The 22,598-nt window shown below is 47.5% G+C and overlaps 1 protein-coding gene across 2 annotated transcripts in view; it reads left to right on the top strand.

Annotated features, from left to right (window-relative positions):
- The window catches only part of CRMP1 (collapsin response mediator protein 1), a 71,564-nt gene that overhangs the window by 15,476 nt on the left and 33,490 nt on the right, over positions 1-22,598 (top strand). For both annotated transcript variants that reach the window (XM_082728448.1, XM_082728449.1), the window contains exons 2-4: positions 8,606-8,694; positions 13,765-13,949; positions 18,124-18,288. In XM_082728448.1, the coding sequence (XP_082584574.1) occupies positions 8,606-8,694; positions 13,765-13,949; positions 18,124-18,288 (439 nt within the window). The remainder of the gene's footprint in view (positions 1-8,605; positions 8,695-13,764; positions 13,950-18,123; positions 18,289-22,598) is intronic.

Below are 22,598 nucleotides of genomic sequence, written 5' to 3'. Positions count from 1 at the left end.
TGGGCCTGAGCTTCCAGAGAAAGCTTGTAATCCATGGGGACCACCGCTATTTCTGATTCATGAAGGAAGAAGATGCCACTGTGCTCACTACCCACACAAGTGGAGAGCAAATGGGTGTTAATTAGGTTTGGTCTCAGGCTGGTTGCCACTTCCAGGCCTGCCTTCCTGGAAAGTGTGGCAAAGGGCTGCTGGCTGACAGGCTGCTCCCTGAGGCAAAAAAAAAAAAAAAAAAAAAAAAAAAAAAAAAAAAAAAGCAGCAAATGGACTGGTTTTTCTGAGAATAAGGGAATAAGTGGGATGTGCCGAAGCACCATATGGCAGCCCTTTCTGCTGTGGGAAGGTCGAATGGGAGATCTGCAAGGGGAGCCTGAAAGCATGGGGCTCTGGTTGGTAAAGGTAGGAACTGAGTCATGAATCATGAAGTATTTGAGCCAGAAAGCCTCTCAGATGGCTCTCATCACAGAATCTTGATGGTGTATCAGTTCACTTTGATGCAATAATGCCCCATCACAAACAATATTGTAATCTGACTTACAACCCCAAATATTTATTGCTTATAGGTCAGTGGGTGGCAGAGGTGTAGCAGAATTTAGCTTGATTTGTCTTCAAGCTTCTGTTTGTGTCATGTATTCTCCTCATATTCCCTCCTTCTGGGACTCAGAATGGAGGAGGCTCCCTCTTTGTGTCATGCAGTCTTCATGGAAGAGGATGGACTGTGAAGATTGAACTGAATCCACCTGCCCCTTAAAGCTTGTGCTCAGGGGTGCCTGGGTGGCTCAGTGGGTTAAAGCCTCTGCCTTCGGCTCAGGTCATGATCTCAGGGTCCTGGGATCAAGCCCCACATTGGGCTCTCTGCTCAGTGGGGAGCCTGCTTCCTCCTCTCTCTGCCTGCCTTTCTGCCTACTTGCGATCTCTGTCGAATAAATAAATAAAATCCAAAAAAAAAAAAAACAAAAAAAAACCAAAAAAACTTGTGCTCAGATGGGCATACTCACATCCACTCTCATTCTTTTGTTCAAAGCAAGTCACATGACTGTACCCACAGCTGGTGGGGCAGGAGAACCCTGCACCTACATTGGAGCATGGCAAGTGCGGGGATGCAGAAAGAATTACAAAACAAATAGCACAATTCATCACAGAGGGCCGATATCAAGATTATTTGGAGGTGTTTGTTAGTAACAAATTCTTGGCTTGTAATGTACATCTGGTAAATGAAAATCTTGACAAATCACCTGGATTGGAATTTCTAGCAGACAATCCCAGTCAGTTTTGGGAATGCATCTAGCTTCAGGTGCCTTGTTATGAGTTGTACATGCATGAGTGAGGTGTGCCTACCTGTCCTGTTGAATGTTTGGATTGTAAACATAAGCCTCAACATTAGTGGCTTATAGAGTCTGAAGAACTGGTAACTTTTAAAACTCACCTTGACATTTCTTTTATTGCAAGAGAATGCAGTTCGTGCATGGTCAAGCACATTTCTATCAAAGTGGGGCTTCCCAGATCTTTTTGAGACTCATTTCCATGCTAGTCCTTTGGAGGAAGGGATTCTTCATTTACCCAAGGAGTGACTGGTCATTTCATTACTCTGATTTAGAGTATTAGTGAAGCATTTCACCTTAGTGAAGAACTGTAGGAGAGGGGACATGGGGCTGCATGCCCTCCCCCCAAATTCCTGGGGTGGGAGAATTAAAGTATTGAAAGGGTGGTATTAAGCCTTAGTGCTAATATAACCAGCTACATACATTGTGAAACATAGCTCACGATTGTTTTTGTCCTCTGGGAGTATAAAGATTACAAAATAACAGCCAAGAAAGAAGAACTACAAGGCTGGATAAGGGAGAGGCAACTTCAGCATCCAACTTCAGGGTTTGGAGAAACCTTGCTGTCCCAATGCTCAATGAGGGTTCAGGACCACGGACAGCATGCACCGTCCACTTTGCATTCCTTGTAGACTATGTAGAACCTGGAGCTTTAAGAACACTGTGTCTGTTTATATACTATTTATTTTGCTGGAAGGTTCTGCTTCTCCTCCTTTTTTGGCTTCTTTGAACTTCTCATATTTCAGAACCCAGCTCAATTGTCCCTTCCTTGATGACATAGTCACTGTCTTCCCTGTCTCTGTAATAACAGCTTTGGTTTTCTGCTATTTTCCAGGTGCCCAAGGTTGCTAAACTAGTGATTTTTGGGTAAGTGTTGATTTGATTAGCACATCACCTCTTTTTTCTTCCAAGCCTCCTAGACCTTAATGGATTTTTCATCCCTCTGATTTTGCAGTGGAGATGACAGATTTTATTCCCACCAGGCAGGAGGGAGAACAACACAGGGAGTTGTTCCTGCTTCACTCAGGGATAGACGATGATGCAGAAATTTCACTGTGACCCAGACCTCCCCTCCTGGCTGAGGCTGACTGTTATTTACTTTGCTGTTGTATGGGTAAGGATGTCTGAAGCTTTGAGGGCTAATTTTTGTAAGCAGCATTCTACGTAGTACTTAGTGTTTGTGAAGAGAATGAAGACGTCCTGCCAGCACCAGCTCTCTCCCAGTTGGGGCTGTATGGAGATGATAGCAGGTTTGCAGACAAGCCCTTCCCTTCTCTGGGCTTCTTCTCTGACTCACAGACCTTTGGCAGAGATGTGATTACTGTCCAGAAGCAAGGTTTATGTGGGCCCCTCCTGAGGGTTTCCTTCAGCACTATCTGTGTTGTGCAGGCTTTGCATTAAGGCATCTTCTCTTCCTGGGCAGCAGGCTTAGGCTTTCGGGGAATTTTAAACCAGAGAAAGATATTTCTAATGTGTCTGTTTGCTCTTTTCTCCAGTTCTCTGTTTCTTGCCCCATCCTCTCTTCCTGCCTTCCTTTCTTCCCTCTTGTCCGTTTCCTTCCCTCTCTATCTCCACTTCTGTCCTCTCCTTCTCATTCCCTTCCTCCTTCTTTTCAAACATTCTCTTCTTCTTCCCTTTCTCCTAGCCTCTTGTCTTTCACCACCTCTCCTGTTGCTCAGCAAACATTTGCTAAACACCCCTGGCTGGTCCCTGGGGATCTAGAGATGAATTACCCCAGGCACTGCTAGCCATGAAGGGATGTCCTGTCCTGTAGGAGATGGGCACATGAACAGTGACCTTGACATGGGCTCAGTGTTGTGGCAGAGGGCTGTGCAAGGGACAATGGGACATGCGGGTACCTCCACAGTCTCTGCTGGGGAGAGTCAGTTACTAGCAGAAAGATCTATTCCCCCTACCCTGAATTACTACCATATACGGAATTTGGTATTTTGCTTTTTCACCTAACATTTTATTGTCTAGCACTTTTGTCCACCCTTAGAAATCCCAGGGAAATATTTTAGCAGGTGAATGATACCTCATCATCATCAGTGGTATGGTTATAAGATTGTAATTAATTCTGGATCACACTTTTGTCCTTAATTCTTTGGCCTGTTTTGGGGATATTTTCCTGAGGACAGATTCCCAGGAGCATGACATCCCATGCTAAATTTTTAGGTCAAAGTTCATGAACAGTTTTAAGGTCCTTGATACATTTTGCGAAATTGTCTAGTGCTTGATCTTACTGAGATCATGGTGACCAGTCTGGACTCTGTCTACACATGGGGTTAGAATCCCCGTGAGCTGGCACCTGCACACGCTCCACATCCCCACTCGAAGGGCATACTTCAGCCAGATGAAACTACGTACAGATCCCCTGGTATACCAGCTTCCTTCTTCCTCTGTGCCTGTCCTCATGCCATACTCCTATCTGCAATCTCTCTTCTCCTTTGCCATATGGCTAATTCCTACTCATTCTTCCAGCTCAGATAAGCAATTTTCCCCCTGGAAGAGCTAGAAGAGAGGGGCTCTGTGCGCCTCCCTATCTCTTCTCTCTGCCTCAGCACTTCAGTCTTCCCAACTGGCCTGAGAACTCCTTAAAGGCAAGCACTTTATCTTTTAGTTGCACACACTGCTTCCTTAAATAGCTATTGAGTGCAGTTCCTGTTATAGAAGATGGCAAAGAATAAGCAATGCATAACTCTACTAGTACTTACAGGGGCTAGGCTTGTGCTAAACGCTTTATATATATACTACCTGGACTTTTCCCAACCACCTTATGAGACAGAGACGATTGTCCCCATTTGCAGATGGAGAAACTAAGTCTAGAAGAGGTTAAGTCACATGGATAATAAGTGGGCAGAGATTGGAACTTGTGTCTGAATCTGGACATTCTGTTCCTCCATAACACCGATCCAAGGACTTGAGCCATGCTGAGCACAATTCACTTAAGGTCATTGCTATCACCGTGGAATGAATGACAGTCCCTGGCACACCCTGCTGTTAGACTTTTGTTGAATTTTTGATTAGATATTTCATTTTCTTCCAAGTATTTAAACACTGGTTGTTATACAAAGCTCGTCATTGTTCATATATGCTATTTGTGAGAGCAGGGTATCATTCTCTTTTAAATGTGTGACTTCTACTTTGTTGAATTCTTAAAAATTATGTACCATCAAATTCACTCTTATTGTGAGATCTTACACTTAGATTTCCTGCATGAAGAAAGGGAGCCCTAAAATGCTGGGTCCTTGGCTCATAGACCCCTGATTTGTATTTGTAAATTGTATCTGATTATGAGTGTCATGGATTCTAGAGTGTGAAAATGTTTTAAGATGTGACAGAATGATGTTTGATAGAGACAGTGCTAGGCAGAAAGTTAGGGAACCTTGGGTCTATGCTAGACCCTTATTAGTTATGTGAATGTGTGAAGCTGCCCCGTCTCAAAGCCATGTTTCCATCTGAGGTCAGATCAGACCTAACGTTCCATAAGAACCACTCAGTGCCAACGGGCTTGGGGAGCTTAACTCTTGTAAAGCACAATTTCTAAGGTGTTGTCTGGGGAAACATCCTTGTCAAATTTTCCATATCACAAAAAGATCTATGTTTGGAAAATATGTAAATTCAGCTCCCTTCTTACATATTCACATTATACATCAATAAAATAGAGAATCTGGGAATTCCAGTTGTATAAGTGATCTTTGTTTCTGCTTAACCCAGAATTTTCTAAACTCACTACACCTGTGATTCCCCTTTGGGAATAGCATCTACTTAAATGCCTCTGTGCTAGAATTCAAAGAGCATGATTCCAAAAATACCAACTAAAAGGCAAAGACACTGCTAATGTTAAGGAAGAAAAGGAAGAAGTGACATCAGCTCTTGCCTTGCTATGGACATGCTGGTTTAGAAATACACTTTCCCCTTGAGAACCCCAGAAGGGACCCCTTGCAGTAGCTACATACACTATCTGCCAGTAACTGGGGATGGAGGTGGATTTGAACACAAGCTGCACCATCTGATTCTAGGAAGAGAAGTGTGGGGCTGATCTTCTGGTGCACTGTACTTTAAATACTACCTTTCAGGCTGAGCCTGTAAAGCCCTCTATTAAATGTGACAGAGCCCCCAGGGGGGGCCATGTTCTGGAAGCCATGCACCAGCTGCTGCTAATGACTCACATTTCCCTGCTTTCTGGAGCCTGGGGAAATCTGCACACTATTTTATCTCTCCTTTTGGATATGTAGAGCCCCAACCTCCTCTTTCCTTGGCCCTGGAGGGGGATTGTGCAAGTTGTGGCTGATTTCTATCTTAGGGCTAAAAGGCAAGTTGTAGGGCCCGAGAGTGGTTGAGCTTGAAGCCAGATCCCATCCTGCTGGGGAGCAGTATGTGTTGGCTCATACTTGTCTTCCCTGCCTCAAGGCCCATAGTTCCTTGTCTCATGGCTGTGATACCTTTGCTCTCCATCAAGATCCATTCTTGATCCTCCAAGAATCAGTTCAGGGCCCACCCATTTGTCCATCCATCCATCCATCTGTCTCTGCATCCTTCCATCCATATACCCATCCATCCATCTGTTCATCTGTCTCTCTGTCCATCTGTCCATCCATCCATCTGTCCATCCGTCCATCCATCCTCCCCTCCATCCATTCATCTATTCAACTATCCATCTATCCACCAATCTATCTGTTCATCTGTCCATCCTTCCATCTGTCCATCCGTCCATCCATCCATCCATCCATCCATCCATCAACCAGCTAGGCTGTGTCTGAGTATCAGAGATGCAGAGGGAAAATCTTAACCCCCATGAAGCTAACAGTCTTGTCAGGACAGCTGCAGGGCACCATTTCAGCTGTCACCATTATCTGCATCAACGTGTATGCAGTAGTCCCCCATGAGTTGTGTCTGACCCTGTAAGTGGGGAAGCCCCACAGTTCTGATGTCAGTGGGCAAGTCACATTTTAGATAAACATGTGAATATATAGTGTGTGGGGTATACTGTAGTTGGTATTATGAAGTAGAGTGGGCAGTGGTGTAGGGTTTGCTGGTAGGACAGAAGTGTCTAGTGTTCCAGACATGGGCAGCCAGGAGGCTCTCAGGTAAGTGATGCTGAACAGAGACCTGAAGCAAGTGAGAGAGTGAACATTGCCTAGGTAGTGAGATTCCAGATTACATCGAGTCTCACTAGCCTTGGCTTTCACTCTGAAGGAAATACAGGGCTGATGCACAATGCCACAAGAGGGTCCTGAGCGGCAGTCTGCATGCCCTGTTTCTGTTCAGTAAGCCTTCCCTGATTCTTTAGTTTGGGTTAACCCTTGTTCTCTGCGCTTGTGTAGTGTCTTCTGCCTTCCTCTCATGGCTGATGCCCTGAGACCACAGGGACCGCTCTGAGCTGTATTCTGTACAGTTCCTCAGAGGGTCCTGATGGGATCAAACCCCAGTTAACCCCACTGTTTGCCAGATCAGGGAACACTCTGTATTTGATTTGTGTGCTTGCCTGCCTCTCCCTACTTCCTCACTCCGGTTTGTGCAGTCATCTCCATAGACATTATCGGCCTCCAATCCTTTGTCTCCTCCGCTTTCAGGGAAACCTATGGAAGACACTCCATGGGAAGTGTCTACCCTGAATGTCTATTGACTGTCTCTCTCCCTACCCAAAGGCTGGGGCTTAAAGACAGAGGCTGTGTGTTTCATTCATCCCTGCATCTCCAGCTGGGAGATAGTGCAAGTATAAATAAGCACAGGACAAAATAATTCTCAACCTCCAAGAAATGCAAATTAACAAATAGGTATTAATGATAATGCAGGGTGCTTGCTGATTTTATGCGTGGCAAATTGGAGCAATACTTTTGGGAAGCTATTTCATCATATTTATCAAGGGCCATCAATGAGGTTTATACTGTTTGACCCAGTTGTTATGCTTCTGGGAATTGATTCTAACAATTCAAGCTGAATGAAAAGCTTTGTGTGCAGAAATGGTCATTGCAGCAATACATACCATTGTAAAAACATGAAAATAAGTGTCCAACCCTAGACAGATCACTAAACAATTTATTATGTATCCAGAAGATGCAATATTTTGTAGTCACTTATGATTATGAAGAACCAGTAATAACTTGGGGACTCTCTTATGATACAATGCAAAAAGGAGATAGTTGTGTCCTTTTTGGCTCCTAGAATTTGCTGTGTTTTTTGCTGCCTATGGACCTTGGCTACCAGTTGTCTCTGTCTAGACTCTGAAGGTTTGCCTTCCCTGGCCTTCTTCCCTACTGCTTGTTTGGAACAACTCATCTCAACATACTTTTTTAGGTGTGAGCTGGCCTGGTCTGGTTCCTGGTAAGGGTACCAGCACCTTCTCTTTGCTCCCATGGTGCGCGTCCTCCCCTTTTCCTCTTGTAACCCTGTAACCCCTTGGCTTCTTATGCCTCTGCCTCTTCCACCGTCCGCTCCAGGAGAGCACCTCCCTCTCTGTCCCTGCTCCGTCCTGGCCCCTCAGGGCCTGGCCCTATGCTGAGAGCTGAGGCAGTGAGCCAGTGCGTAATGTGGGCACGGATGAGTGGAGGCATGCTAGCAGTCATCACAACCATGGGGCGTCGAGGAGAACGGCGGAGAGAAACCTCAGATGTTTGACTGGAGGTTGTTCTGGGGGAGTCATCTTTAGTTCATAGTCTCTCTGTTAGCTTTTAGAAGGTCTCTAAATGGAGTTTTATTCTATTCAGTAATAACACCCTAATAAACTCCTGTTCTATGAATGATCTCATTTCTTCAGCAAATGAACGGCGTCAGAAGGGAAGGAAGGCTGGTATAGATCTTGGCAGGCCACGGAGAGGCAGATCAGGGTGGGGACTGAAGACAGAGCCCCGCTCGGATCACCCACTGTAAAGCCACGTAAAATTGAGGGTGGGCTCTTAACACCTAGGAAAGGATTACTGTGAATTGGGTCCATTGACATGATGGGTTGTGCTTCCAATTATTTACAAATTCCTTAATGGTTGGAGATGTATCCCGAGGTATTTCTAGGTGGTGGGTTATGCTGTTTGGGATTTATTTTACAATACCTGAGCAAGAAGAAGACTAAAGTGTTGGAGCAGTGGGGTGGGTGAGGGGGAGGTAGAATAGGTGAAATATGAGTAGCCAGTCACTGAGGCTTTTGAGTCTGGGTGATGGGCGTGAGGTGACTTTATTATGCCATTTCTTTACTTTTGAAAATACTTGGATAACTTTATTATTAAAAGTTAAAACAAAAATTCTTGGCTTTTCCCTAGTGACACTTGATACTTTGCTTGGCTTTTCAGAGTGACCGGCTCCTCATCAAGGGTGGACGGATCATCAATGATGATCAGTCCTTCTATGCCGATGTCTACTTGGAAGATGGACTTATAAAGTGAGTTGACCAAAACACACCTTTTTTTTTTTTTTTTGAAGATTTTATTCTTTCAGTAAGCTCTACGCCCGATGTGGAGCTCAAACTTAAGACCTTGAGATCCAGAGCTGCTTGCTCCCCTGACTGAGCCTGCCCAGCATCCCCAAAACATGGGGTTTAAGAAGCCAGTCTTGGGGTGTTGGGGTGGCTTGGTTGCTTGACCATCTAACTCTCGATTTTAGCTCAGGAGTTGTGAGATGGAGCCCTGTGTTGGACTCCCTGCTCAGCAGAGTCTGCTTGTCTCTGTCTACCTCTGCTTGCTCTCTCAGTCTCTTTTTCTCTCTCAAATAAATAATTCTTTAAAAAAAAAAAAAAGCCAGTCTCCCCAGGCTGCTGGGCCCTTAGAGTTCTGCCCAGAATGACTGTGCTGTGAATATCAGGGATACAAAGATTTGGGGAGGTCGAAACTGCAGGTGGGGAGGGGCTAGAGATTCTGGAATGTTTCCACTGCACCAGCCCTATGCAGGCCATCAGAAGCACAAGGAGATGGGAAGTACACCTGGCAGGACGGTGAGGTCCAAATGCTGCCCCACATTGTCAGCTCGGGGCAAGGCGCAGAGGCCCCCCTAATACACAAGACTGACTTCACAGCTCTGTGACCTGCCCACAGTGTCTGGATTGGGTGGAGGGAGCCAGGAGAAAAAGGAAGAATGTTAGGACAGGGCCGTGGTCTGCACTGGGCTGGAGGGTTCCTGCACCTTGTCCCTTTTGGCTTCCTCTCTCGCTGTGACATCCCAGTGTGTTCCATCTGCTCGGTCGCTGTAACAAAAAACCCCAGGCTGGGCAGCTGAAACAAGAGACATTTACTTCTCCCAGACTGGAGGCTGCCAGTCCTGGCTCAGGGAGCTGGTGGCGATGGTTCCGTCTGAGATCTCTCTCCTTGGCTTTTGGAGGGTGTCTTCCCACCCTGTACTCATAGGGTCGTCCCATGTGCGCATGTGCACAGGACATCCCTCCTGTTGGATAAGGGCCCAACCCCAATGGCCTCATTTTAATGTAGCCGCCTCTTGAGAAGCCCCGTCTCCAAATACAGTCACATTCTGAGATGCTGGGGGTCAGGGCTTCAACATAGAAGTTAGGGGGCTCCCAGCTCAGCCCACAACACCAGACTGGTTTTGATGGGGCGACCACATTTTACTGGCTAGTCACAGAGAGGTTCAACTCTCTTTCTTTCACATGGTGAGTGCCCTGGTTTCACTCGTTGCTCCGCATCTTCCCCTGGAGTCTGGAAGAGCAGGAGCCAGAGACTCTCAGCTTCCAGCCTGGGCTGCTGAAGCAGGAAGGAAAGGCAGAGGGGAGTGTGAATGAGGTGAAGGTCAAATGGAAATGGGGTCTGTTAACGGGACCATCTGGTGCCCTGTAGGCTTTGATGAGGAGGAGGAGTGGGGAGGGGGTGGAGAGGGGAAGGTTAGAAGGGAGGAAGGAGGAGGGAGGCAGGGAAGAGGGCAGGGGGGAGTAGGTGAGGGGATAAGAGGAGCGGTGGATGGCCATGAACATGGAGAGACCATGTCCACAACCTGTCCAGTGAAGAGCTCGGGAGAGCATGGAGCCCTTCTCTGCCTCCCTCTGCCTACCCCAACTCCAGTCCCGGATTCCGACCATTTCAAGTCCTGCCCAAGCCTCTCTTCCTCCACTGGATTCCTTCCTCTTGCTTCTTCCCAGCCACACTGAAAACATGGTACCCGCTGACTTAGCCCAGCAGCTCTCACCTGGAACCTTGCACCTCTGGCTGGAACACCTTGCCCCACCCCACGTTCTCATTTCACTGCCCTCCGCCCACCTCACTCCCCACCCCTATCTGTCCTGTGGGTCTTGCTCATGTGGTTCCTCCTCCAGGAAGCTTTCCCTGATGCCCATGCTGGCAGCATTCCTCTGCTGGCCAGCCTGTGTGCCTGTCCCCACAGTCCTTAAGCTGCACTTGACCCTGACTAGGGACATGGCCTTAGTCAGTGCCGGATACGAGAGGTACCAGGAGTATTGATAGGAAGTGTAGCAGAGGAACCCTGGCCTGTCAGGCAGCAGGACCTTGGGCTCTTGGTCATAGTACAGGCTGGAACGAGAGGGAGAGAGACAGAGGTGGTGGGGGAGTGATGTTTCTAGGTCAACCCCCTGCTTCGATAGAGACAACCCACTCCGGGGTGAACTCTGTTTTGTGGGGCCTCAGGGTTCTGGGGCATGGGGTAAAGGATGCTGACCCTTTTGCAAGACCCCCTACCCACCTGTCACATGGGATTGAGGTTAGCTCTGCAGGAGCCTTGCAGTTCAAGATGTGTATATATGAAGCAAGTGCTTACCGGGCAAGCTGTATTTATTAAGTGCTTGCTGTATGAGTGAACACCTGGAGTCTTAGGGACTTTGGTAGACCAAGTTGTTCAGGAAATATACAGTGTCTACCATTCATTATTTGTCAATTCCTCTTAGTCAGAAACCCCTTTTTATTTGACTCTTTCTTCTCCCCACACCTCACTAAGCAGAGCGAGTCTCTGGATGGTCATTTGGAGCATGGAGCCCTGCTGGCTGGGGGGCAGGGGTGGGAGGGCTGAGACCCAGAGGGACCGCCTACACTGACCTCAGGCACAGCCTGGCATAAGGAGGCTCAGTTATGCTCCTTCCCTTTGATTGAACACCAAGAATTCTTCTCTTTTGTGGCCATTTGCCCAGTTTTCCTGAAAGCGTGTCAGCTGTGTTTGTGTTAAATCGGTTAGGATTCATTGAGGATTCTATCCAGTTTGCGAGGGCTGGTGACTCAGACGCTAGCCGCAGAGCACTTGTGTGGGGGGCGAGGGTGGTGTTGGGGGTGCGGGGAGGGAGAATAGTTCTGGCTAATCCTTGGAGCCTCCTGTTCTGCACATACTGCCATGGAGAGCCATTTGTGTTCTTTCTCCTAATGCACTGGCAGTTCCATCCGGGTTAATCCCAGTCTGGGGAGAACCTGCTCCTTCGATGTAAGAGAAGCCGGAAGGCAAGTAAGGCTGGTGGGCAGAGGCTAGATATTATATTAGACTTGGGGGGACTTGGCTTGAGTCCATACCGACCACTGACTTGCTGTGTAGTCTTGGACAAGTCAACATACCTCTCTGAATTCCATTTTCCCCCTTTGCAGAATGCGTTTACTTCTTATAAAGAGAGGCAACTGTCATGCCTTTAAAATGGGCCCCTAACGGTAGTACTTGGCACCGCAACACGGTGACTGAGTCACACACCCACTCAGGTTCCAGGTACCCACACGCTGTATGTGTGTATAGCCCAATGCCCACTCTGGGTCACGCCTAAGCCTTTGCCAGCATTAACCATTTGAACAGGATCCCGTTTTCTCAAAAAGCCAGTTGAAGCATGAAATGAAATGATCTGGAAAGTGCTTAGGAGAGCCGGCTCTCAGGGGTAATGTGCTCCAGGTGAAAGGTTGGGGGCCATCTCCTCCTGGACCCCCTGCTCTTCAGCTCCTAACATATCTCCACGTGTTTGGAGCTGGACAGGAGGAGGATCGGGCACAGCTGGAGTCTGCACATCGAGTTGGAGGTGAGAGAGGGAAGGACATGGCATTAGAGGCAGCAGCACCATGCTTATGGCCGTGGTCACAGTAGTGGTCCCTGGACCCGTGTTTTTGCTAGAATTATTTTCAGTTTCAGGACAGAGTACGATGCCCCAATTCTGTGGGAGAGCCCAAGAGGAGCCCTCTTCCCACCCACCATAACTTGCTTAGACCAGCCCTGTGCAGGGGGCCAGAGGAGCCAGGATCGTCTTCTTCAGCTGCTCGAGTGTGGATTCTCTTTGGGACCTGACATGGTGGTCCCTGCAGCAACACTTGCCTGTATCTTCATTACGGGTGTTTTCTGTATCTTACAGTATTGTTGCCTCATCTGAAGAGTTCAGAGCCACTGTATTTTTTTTTTTAAATAAAATGTGCTCCTGTTCAGACCTTGTGGTCTTCACCAGGCATTGACCTTGGAGGCTCTCTTCTTTGTCCTAGTTCTGGCTGAGCCTCCCTTCCAATATGTCTCCTGCCTGTGGTTCCAACAGATGAAACAGCTGCCACAGTAGGGGGCAAGTCTTCCAAATTCTTAGGCTCTTCTCCCTTCTCCCTCCCTTTGGAATTTCTACCCCTTCTGGCACCTAAAACGTTGGGGAACAGAAGGGATGTCAGCAGGTTCAGAAAAATTCTGCTGTCTCCAGTGTGATTCCCTCCAGTCAGGTGCTACGATGTTTGTGGCTTTTTCTTGCAGGGACTGGGAAGCTAAGTAGCTTTCCTGAGGTCAGTGCTCAGGAGAGTGAAAACGATAATCCCAGTTGCCTGTCTGCATTAGCTTGCCACGGCTGCTGTAACAACATACCACACACACTGGGCAGTTTAAAAAACAGATGTTCATTCTCTTGTGGGTCTGGAGGCTGGAAGTCTGAGATCAGGAGGTGGGTGGGTTGGTTTTTTTGAGGCCTCTCTCCTTGGAGTGTAGAAGGCCATCTTCTCCCCGTGTCCTCATGTGGTCAACCCTCTGTACGGGTCTGTGTTCTGATCTCCTCTTCTTACAAAGACACCAAGCCTATTGGATTAGGGCCCACAGGGACAAACTCATTTTACCATTATTGTCCCCGTAAAGGGCCAGTCCTCAAATACAGTCACATTCTGAGGTCCTTGGGGTTAAAGCATCAACATACAGCTTTTGGGAGGGTCCCACTTCAGCCTGTAACACTACCTCTCATGGTCTGCAGAGCTAGGGGGATGGTACACCGTGTCTCCTGCAATCTGGATCATCAAAGTGGTTGATAAAAGTGTTCTAAGAACTCTGGAGTTCTAGGCTAGTCTGAGGACCCTTTGCCACCACCATCCCCTGGAAGACTTCCCGGATTTCTGGACTGGTGAAGCAGCCCACCACCTTATACTCCCTACCCCTGCCTGAGCATTCTCTGCCTACCCAGCACCCTGCCTAGGACCTGGCTCAGGAATGTTTACCTAATGGAACTGAAGCTGCACAGTTGGCTGCCATGTTGTCTTTCCTTTAAGAGCCAAAGGCCAATTTGGTTGTTTGTTTCCAGACAAATAGGAGAGAACTTAATAGTTCCTGGTGGAGTGAAGACCATCGAGGCCAATGGACGGATGGTGATTCCTGGAGGTATCGATGTCAACACGTACCTGCAGAAGCCGTCCCAGGGGATGACCGCTGCCGATGACTTCTTCCAAGGGACCAGGGCAGCGCTGGCAGGCGGGACCACGATGATCAGTGAGTTGAACCCCTGCCTTAGGCACATGGGCCGTGACTTCGGTTCATCATCACCAGTGGCAGCAGAAACACCACATTCTCAATCTACACTAGGCAATTTGCTCAGGGGACCAATTCATGTAATTCTCACCACAACCTACCATAAAGACTGGCACTGGTGGTACAGGGAGGATTTTATAGGCAATCCAGACACTTAAAAGTTTAAATTATTTTAATGCATTGGAAGATAAATAACTAGCACTAGCACATCCTGGGTGCTGTTGCATCGGGTGAGATTGAAATTAACATTTAAATTTTTAGAAATGGTGAGCTGATCTAAAGAAAAGTATTAAGGAAAGAATGATATGGTTTGTAGGGAAATAAAGCAAAAAATTCCTGAACCTGGTGTGCACATGGCTAAAGTTTTGGGACAAGGGATATAGGTGTTATGAAGAAAGATGGGAGAGGAGAGGCTGAAAAAAGTTGCTGAAGGTGACACAGTGGGAAAGTGGTTGTTCTAATCAGTGTTGACACAGTAATGCCAAGATAACGCTACATAATGAATAGTCCCCAGACTTCAAGCGTCACTTGTTCTCTTGGTGAATGATCGGAGGGACTAGAAGCAGGATGGAGTGATTCTGCCTCAGGATTTGGGTTGGGTTCAGATGGGCACCATGGAGCTCCCACCCTGGAACCAACACCCAGCTCAACCATGCCCTTCTCCTGGCAGACAGCAGAAGTACAAGAGGAGTCTGGTAGAAACTTGCCACTCCTCTTACCACCTCATGTCTTCACTTACATGCTGAAGTTCTGTTGGCCAAGGCAAGTTGCATGGCAGAGCCCAAAGTCCCTGGGATTGCACTCTGCCCACCATGAACCCTGGTGAAGGTGGGAAGGGAGGAGGCATTGTGTACAAACAAAGCCATCTAGCACAGAGGTTTCCTGGGATCCTGGATTCTTCTACAGTATTTTGCAGTCTCCTGTAGTTTTTGAAGTAGCTTTTCTTTCTTGGATTCTATTTTATTTTATTTTTATTTTTTTTAAAGGTTTTATTTATTTATTGGACAGAGAGAGAGAGAGAGACATGAACAGTGGGGAAAGCCAGAAGGAGAGGGAGAAGCAGACTCCCTGCTGAGCAGGGAGCCCAACACAGGGCTTGATCCCAGGACCCTGAGATCATGACCTGAGCTGAAGTCAGACACTTAACCAACTGAGCCACCCAGGTGCCCCTCTTGGATTCCATTTTAATAAATTATTTTAATTAATAAGCAACAGTTGATTTTCAGTGTTCTTTCAACTGTTAGGCTCTCTGGCTGCCCATCTCTCTCTCTTCTAGGAATCCCTTTGGAAGTATGCTGGGCTAGAGTTGGCCATGGCAGGTGGAGCTCATGTGTCAGAGCCTCCTTGTCCCCCTGATTCAGGAGGGGATGGCCCAGCTCATGAGGCAAGCACAGTCCTGGTCCCTTCTCCACAAGACAGCCTTTTGTCTGCTGGTTGGGAAATTGGGAGGAGCCCCAGTGTTGGACCTGGATGGATTTGGACTTGGACCCCAGCTCTCCGGGTTTGATCCTGATCACTGTCACTCAGCACCAGTGTGACTGTGGGCAGTATTTAGCCTCCCTGTGCCTCAGCTTTCTCATCTGTAGGATGGGCTTTATTATCTGAGTCTCCCCCAGCATAGCATTGCTGGAAGACACACATGAGGTTCCTGGGTGTCGTGCATGACATGTGGCAAATACTTGGAGATAGAAGCTCACACAGTGCTGGGAAGTGGAGAGGGAAGTTACAGGATCAGGGGACCTATGTGGAGTAGAGACAGAGCCCCAAATCAAGAGTCAGGATCTCCAGGGTCTTGCTTTGCTCCTTTGAGACCCTTAGGGCAGGGGCTTTATCCACCCCATCTGGAAAAGGGTGATTTTTACAATGTGTTTCATGGAACCCCAAGAACTCGTGGAAGCACTAGGAGGAGCATCATGAGGGGTGGGAAGGTTCTGAGTCCTTACCCCATGTTGTCATCCAACAGATACTTATTGAGGGTGGCTCTGTGCTACGTGTTAGGGGAGGGAAGTACCAAAGTGGACATGGTGCTGGTACCCCAGTGCTTGCAGTCTTATGGGGAGTTATTCAGATCATGTATAACTATACGTACATGTCTATAATCTGTGACTAGGACTACAATATAAAGGGGTACAAAGAGCTTTGAGCTGAGGGACAGAGAGCTCAGGGAAGGCTTTCCTGAAAATGCAGCATTCATGCAGAGGTCCGAAGGATGAGTATGAATTCACTGGGTGAAGAGGGTGGAGGGGAGCAGGGCTCCAGGAAGAGGGAACAGCATGTGTGAAGCCCCTGTGATGGGAGGACATAGCTTGCATTTAAGAGACAGAAGAAGGCCTGTGAGGCATGAGTGCAGAGATTCAGAGATGGGATCATGTGAGGTAAGACTGGAAGGTGAGGGTGGTACTGATGGGTCTTGATGGCTGAGGTAAGAATTTTGGACTTTTTCAAATGGGCAATGAGCAGGCATTGAAGTTCAAGCAAGGAATGATGCCATCTGCTTTGGGTTTTAAAGAGACCAAAATAGAGTGGCCTAGATCAGATGTGGCTGGACCAGGGGGAAGTGATTATAGTAGCTCAACTGACAGAAGAGGGTAGCTAGGATGAGGAGTGTGGTCATGGAGGTGGACAGAGATGGACAGCTCTGGGGATATGTAGGAGGAAAAGATAAGTACTTGGTGATGGGTGATGGGAGTACCTGAGAGAAAGAAAGTGTCAAGAATGACCCTTGGGAATTAAGATGGTAGCCTCAAGCTGAAGGGGTTGTAGGGACCAGATTTGCAAGGGGAAGGGGTAACAATGTTGCATGAGGCTTGGGACATTTTAATCTTGATGTGCTTTTGAGTCTTCCTGGTGGAGAGGTCAGGGAAAGAGCTGAGGTCAGAGTTCTGCAGCTAAGAGGGAACGGTACATTTTAATGAGCAGGTGCATTGAAGGGTGGACCAAGCCATAGGGTATCTGACCATTTAATGGCCAAGTAGAGGCAGAAGAGTCTACAAGGAGACTGAAGAAAAATGGCCACAGAAGTAGAATAAAAGCCAGAAAGCCATGTCGTCATGGAAGCCAAGAGCAGGGAGTGATTCACTGTGTCCCAGGAGGTCCATTGGAGTCAGGACGGAATGTTTCCATTAAATCTAGAGACATTGAGATTGAATTAAGTGCAGAGGCTGATGATTTCGACAGTAGAGGAATGAGTGGGCAGAGAATAAAGCTGCACTTTATAGATGTCTGGCTGCGAAGGGTAGATGTTAGGGAAACAGGGTAGTAGCTAGACGGATATGCAAAGTCAAGTGGGGTTTAAAAGTCAGGCATCTCCGCTTTCATTTGCTTTACATTTAAGATTTTATTTTGAAAAGAGGTGATGAAGTTAACATGCTTTTAGTTTATAAGGTTGTGTACCTTTCAGCTGTGGCAGCATGGAGTAGTGGGAAGGGGTTCCAACTGCAGCTGACGGGACTCCGTAGGTCTTCTTCCTACCATTTACCTAGTTGTATGACTTTCATCAAGTTCCTTATCCTCTTTGAGCCTCAGTTTCTTCTTCAGCCACTGGAGATATTAATATTGACTTCACAGGATGGTTGTGAGGATTTAATGAGATAATTTATGGAAAGCCTGGTGGCAGTGTCTGAGGCATAATAAGCATTCAATAAATAGTTGTGATACTGCTGCTGTTGCTGCCGATGACAATGACAACGGTGGTGACGATGTCACTACTGATGGTTTTGGTAATGATGTGACAGTGATGGCAATATTGATGATGGTTGTGGGAGTGATGATGGAGAGGGTGGTGATGGTGGTGATGATGATGGTGATGATTATGTTGATGGTGATGATGATGGAGATATTGATAATAGTGATGGTGATGGTGGTGATGATGATGATGATGGTGATGATGACATAATGATCATGGTAATGGTGATGATGATGTTGGGGATGGTGTTGATGATGGTGATGGTGTTGATGAGGGGTTGATTGCGAGGGTGATGATTAAGGTGGTGATGATGATGATGTCAATGGTGATGATAGTGGTGATGATAGTGTGATCATGATGATGATGGGGTGAAGAGGGTATTTGAGGCTACCATTGGAATAGTTCAGGTCCTATGCATTTTGGAATGTGATGCATATTTTTCTTTCACAGTTGACCATGTTGTCCCTGAACCTGGGTCTAGCCTTCTGACCTCCTTCGAGAAATGGCATGAGGCAGCTGACACCAAATCCTGCTGCGACTATTCCCTCCATGTGGACATCACAAGCTGGTACGATGGTGTTCGGGAGGAGTTGGAGGTGCTGGTGCAGGACAAAGGTCAGTTAAAGCTTCATAATGGGGGTATAGTTCTGGAATCCCTGGTTCTTTGGTGGGTCTCAGTATATGGACTTAAAAATCCCTTTATCTGCCTTTCTTGTGAGTCCAGCTATGAGCTACACACTGCGGCATATACAATGGAAAAAGGAGATCCTCTTTGAGGAGCCTGTCCTCTTCTCCTTCAAGCCCTTTGGAGATATCCCCCTGTTCACAGAAAAAAATCTGATTTTCTTAGCCTGGCACTCAAGGCCCTCAGTGACCTAGGCTCATTTCTCATTTTTTACCATTATCTTGGATCCATCCCCTGAAGTCTGCTGCACTGCTGGGCCTGTGCTCAGGCACTACTCCCCACTTCCAGGAATGCCCTTTCTTCTATCCAGCTACCCAAGCTCAACTCGTAGCTTCTCCAATTTCCCCAATCAGAATTACTTGTTCCTTGAATGTCTATATCAGGTTACTCTGGGGGCACCTTCTCCATTGTTGTTGGCTTATGGGACACTGGTTCTCTGTCTTGCTCTTGTATTACACCCTGAGCTCTCTGGGGTGGAGGGAGGGAGATTGTATCTATCCATCTCTGTATCCCACCCCAATTCCCTTCTGTTTGGACTCACACCACGTGTCCCAGCACAGTGTAGACACTACAGTGTGCATTGTGTTGAGGTGAATTGAACTGAAGATACACAAAGCAAAGAGTAGGGAAAAAATGAACTATGGCGGGAATGGTCAGTCTGGAGAGGGGCAGTTCTGGATGCTCTCGGAAGAGGCTGCTTCGCATGAAGGAAATGCTCCAAAGAGAACGCAAGGGTGTTTTCCATTTTTAAGATAACATATGCTTTATTTTCTCATTATAAAAGTATATTTGCCCCATTGCAAAAAAAGTCAGAACATCAAGAGAAGGAAAAAGTCTTTTTTCTTCTTGAGCTTACCCCAGTCACTGCTTACATTCATGTTAAGGATTATTGCTCTGTCGATTTGGATGATTTTCTCCTTATATAGTTATACGATGGCAGTTAGGTGGAATCCTTCTATTTTCACTTAACATTTTATGACTAATCATTACTTTTCATTAATAACTTTTCAGGGCTTGTAATGTACAGTGTAATGGTTAACTTGTTTAGTTATTTTCTTTTTATTGGGCACTTAGGTTTTCTGTTTGCTCTACTCTAGGTAGTGTTATGGTGAACATCTTTGTATATAAACGTCTGTTTGCATTTCTAATTGTTTCCTTAGATTTCCAGAGATGGAATTACAAGATCGACGTTTTAACATTTTTCAAGGCTCGTGACACTTACAGCCAAATTACTTTCCTGAAAGATGCACCTTGCATGCCCACAATCCCCGTGTCTCTAGCTCTTTGCATGCTTGTGCCATTGGGTTGTATTTCTTCTACAAAATCCATGCAAATCTGATAAGTCAAATTCAGTCTACCACTGTCCACTGTTCTTTTATCATTAATTATGATAAATAATTTGCATCCCTTTCTATGAATGTCTGGTTATATTCTTTGTCCCCCCATGAGTTTGGGTTTTGTATGTCTGAGTTCTGCATATCAAGAAGGCACTCCATTGCAGTTGCTGTGAATCACACTCTTGTTTTGTACAGAATCATAATCCAATCACAATCCAATCATGATCCATAATTTACAATTTTGTATCTCATTTTTCTCACCTAACGTTAAATCCTGAGCAGTTTCCCACTTACCCTATGGGCTTCATCACATCGGTTTTAGCAGCTTGGCTGTGTATGGGGGTGTGAAGAGTCAGGTAGAACACCAGCATCGCAAAACTGTCTCAGGAGGGTCCCACAGCTCTGTGGGCGAGGGGCATTTTGTGCGGTCCTATGTATTTCATTGTCTTAGAAGAGGACAGAGAATTCTTGCAAGGAAGTGACTTGGAGAAGTTTTTAGGTGCATTCATGGTTTTAGGTGTCTGACTAATATCGTAGAATGTTTTCTATTGATTTAAGTTTCAGAATTAGTGCCTGTTTATTCAGAAACAATATGGAAGTGTCTAACATAGAAAGTGATAATTAAGAATTTGTCTTTCCAAGCATCTTTCCTATTTGTGTAAGTGTGTCCACACTCAAACACACATAATTCTCATGTGAGCAGACCTGTATTGTACCTTACCTTGCATGATGCTTTTTTTTTTTTTTCCACGCAATAAAACATCATGGCTCACCAGGCCTCTCCACTTAGCAATTGTGTGACCTTGGGGCAATCACTCAACCTCTCTGTGCCTCAGTTTCCCCAGCTGGAAAATAGAGGTTGGAACCTCAAATGAGAGGGTATAAAGTGCTCAGAACACCATTGGCTCCTGGTAAGGATTCTGTACTTTTAGTTATTACTTTTATCATCATTCCATCATAAGACCCCCAGAGTGTTTAGTTTTATGGAGATACTGGGTTGATCTCCTTCCTATTGGAAAATTTTAAAAAATTGTGTGGTCAGGGCTCACTAAAGCAAAACCTGAGGTGGAGACTGGGGTGCAAGAAATGAGTGTGGATTGGTTTCCTTTTTGCTACTGTAACAAGCCCCCTTCCCCCATTTGTGGTTTAAAATAACCCAAATGGCAGTTCTGGAGATGGGGCGTCTGAAGTGGGCTTTAGGGCTGAGGTCAAGGTGCTGGGGGGCCCTGGAGGGAGCCCTTCCTTGCCTTTTCCGGCCCCACCAGGCTGCCTGCATGCTGGCTGGTGACACTAACCTTCCAGACACCACCGCCCCCCGCCCTGTCCCCCCCCCCACACACAGATTGACTCTGACTTCTCCCCTGCTTTTCCTTCAAAAGGACCCTGGTGATCTCACTAGGCCCTCTCAGGTAATACAGGATGATCTTTTATCTCAGTCTTCTTCATTTAATGCCATCTGCAGATTCCCTTTGTTGTGGGAGGAACATATTCATAGGTTCTGAGGATTAGGGTGGGGACATCTTTGGGGGGGGTTATTTTGCCTCCACCCCCCAGCATGATCACAGGATCAGCCTCTGGGAGCAGAGCCCAGAGAACAAGATCAGCCGCAGGGAGCTCTGAGACCTGGACACCCTGCCACTGGATCCCAGGGAAGCTAAGGGGGTGTGGACTTCATAGCTCCTCACCAGCCAGGCACTGGGTGAGGCCCTCTGGGAGGGGGCATGACCTTGAGCGAGGCTGCTCTGTGCAGGGAGGGTGATTCACACAGGGCTGACTGCTGAGGGTCATCTGCCTGCAGCTCTCCCAGCAGCAGGGTGTGGGATGATCCCAGCAGTCGGGCTGCCTGGGTTCAAGCCTGCTCTTCGGCGTCCTGGCCAGGTGCTGCCGGGCAAGTCCCCAAGCTGATCCCTCTGGGGTTGTTCAGCGACAGCACATCCAAAGCACTTGGGCTCTGGTACCAAGTGCAAACCCCACTGTCTGAGCTCATTGTTAATTCTTCATCCTGATGCTAGGTCTTTGTTGTCATAGCAACCCCAGAGGGAGGTTGGGGGGTGGCTTTTCTTAGGTACCACGGCAGTTGAGCTACTGAGTCCAGCTGAACCCAGGCATAGGGGACCTCAAGCAGGGCTTGCTGCCTGCATGTGTCTTGATACACGCCATGGGGACAGAGGAAAGGGGTGCCCTCTGTGAAGAGGGGTCCCACTCTGGCCTGCCTTGGTGATGCAGGAAGAAGAAGGCAGCCAGGGCCAGGGGCTGTGCCGACACTGGATGGTCTCTGTCAGAGCATCAGACTGCCTGGACAAGGGCTGGTGTCTGTGCGGCCACCCACAGGTGTGGGGACCTCAATAGAAGAGCTTTGGAAACTTCATGTTGTCTCAGGGGCCCCGCACCTGCTCCCCAGCTCCCCCGTCCCAGGAACTCAAGGCAATGTGCTCCCTTAGGCAGGCAGGATCCTCCACATTTAGCCCCTCTCCTGCGGGAGCTTCCTCCTCGTTCGTTGTTCGGTGGCCCCTGGGCCGCCGTTTCATTGTGGTGCATCTGAGACATGCAGGGAGGCCCCAAACCAGTGTCTGACAGTAGAGGCCATCCTCAGGGATGGGCTCAAATTACCACATCTCCTAGAAGCCTTCCGTGCTTGCTCAGCACTCCAGGCAGGTTCAACTCCCACGAACTCCCCCTCCGAACTCCCACGGCCCCAGAGGGGGCTTCTCCAGCAGAGCTGTGGGGCTCAGGGCTCTTGCTGTCTTCATCTGGCCTCTGGACCGAGACTGCGCAGGGAGAGGTGGGTTTTTCTCTTCTCTATTCCTGGCCTGCAGTGGTGTCCCACTCACTTGTCTCACTGGTAGCAGGAGGCACTCAGAGCAGATCATGGGTTCTCCTCCTGAGCTCTTAAGAACCTGCCA

This window comes from Mustela nivalis (genome assembly GCF_964662115.1).
Source record: "Mustela nivalis genome assembly, chromosome: 4".
In the NCBI taxonomy this organism is placed as follows: domain Eukaryota; kingdom Metazoa; phylum Chordata; class Mammalia; order Carnivora; family Mustelidae; genus Mustela; species Mustela nivalis.
This window is presented reverse-complemented; position numbering and strand designations above follow the sequence as displayed.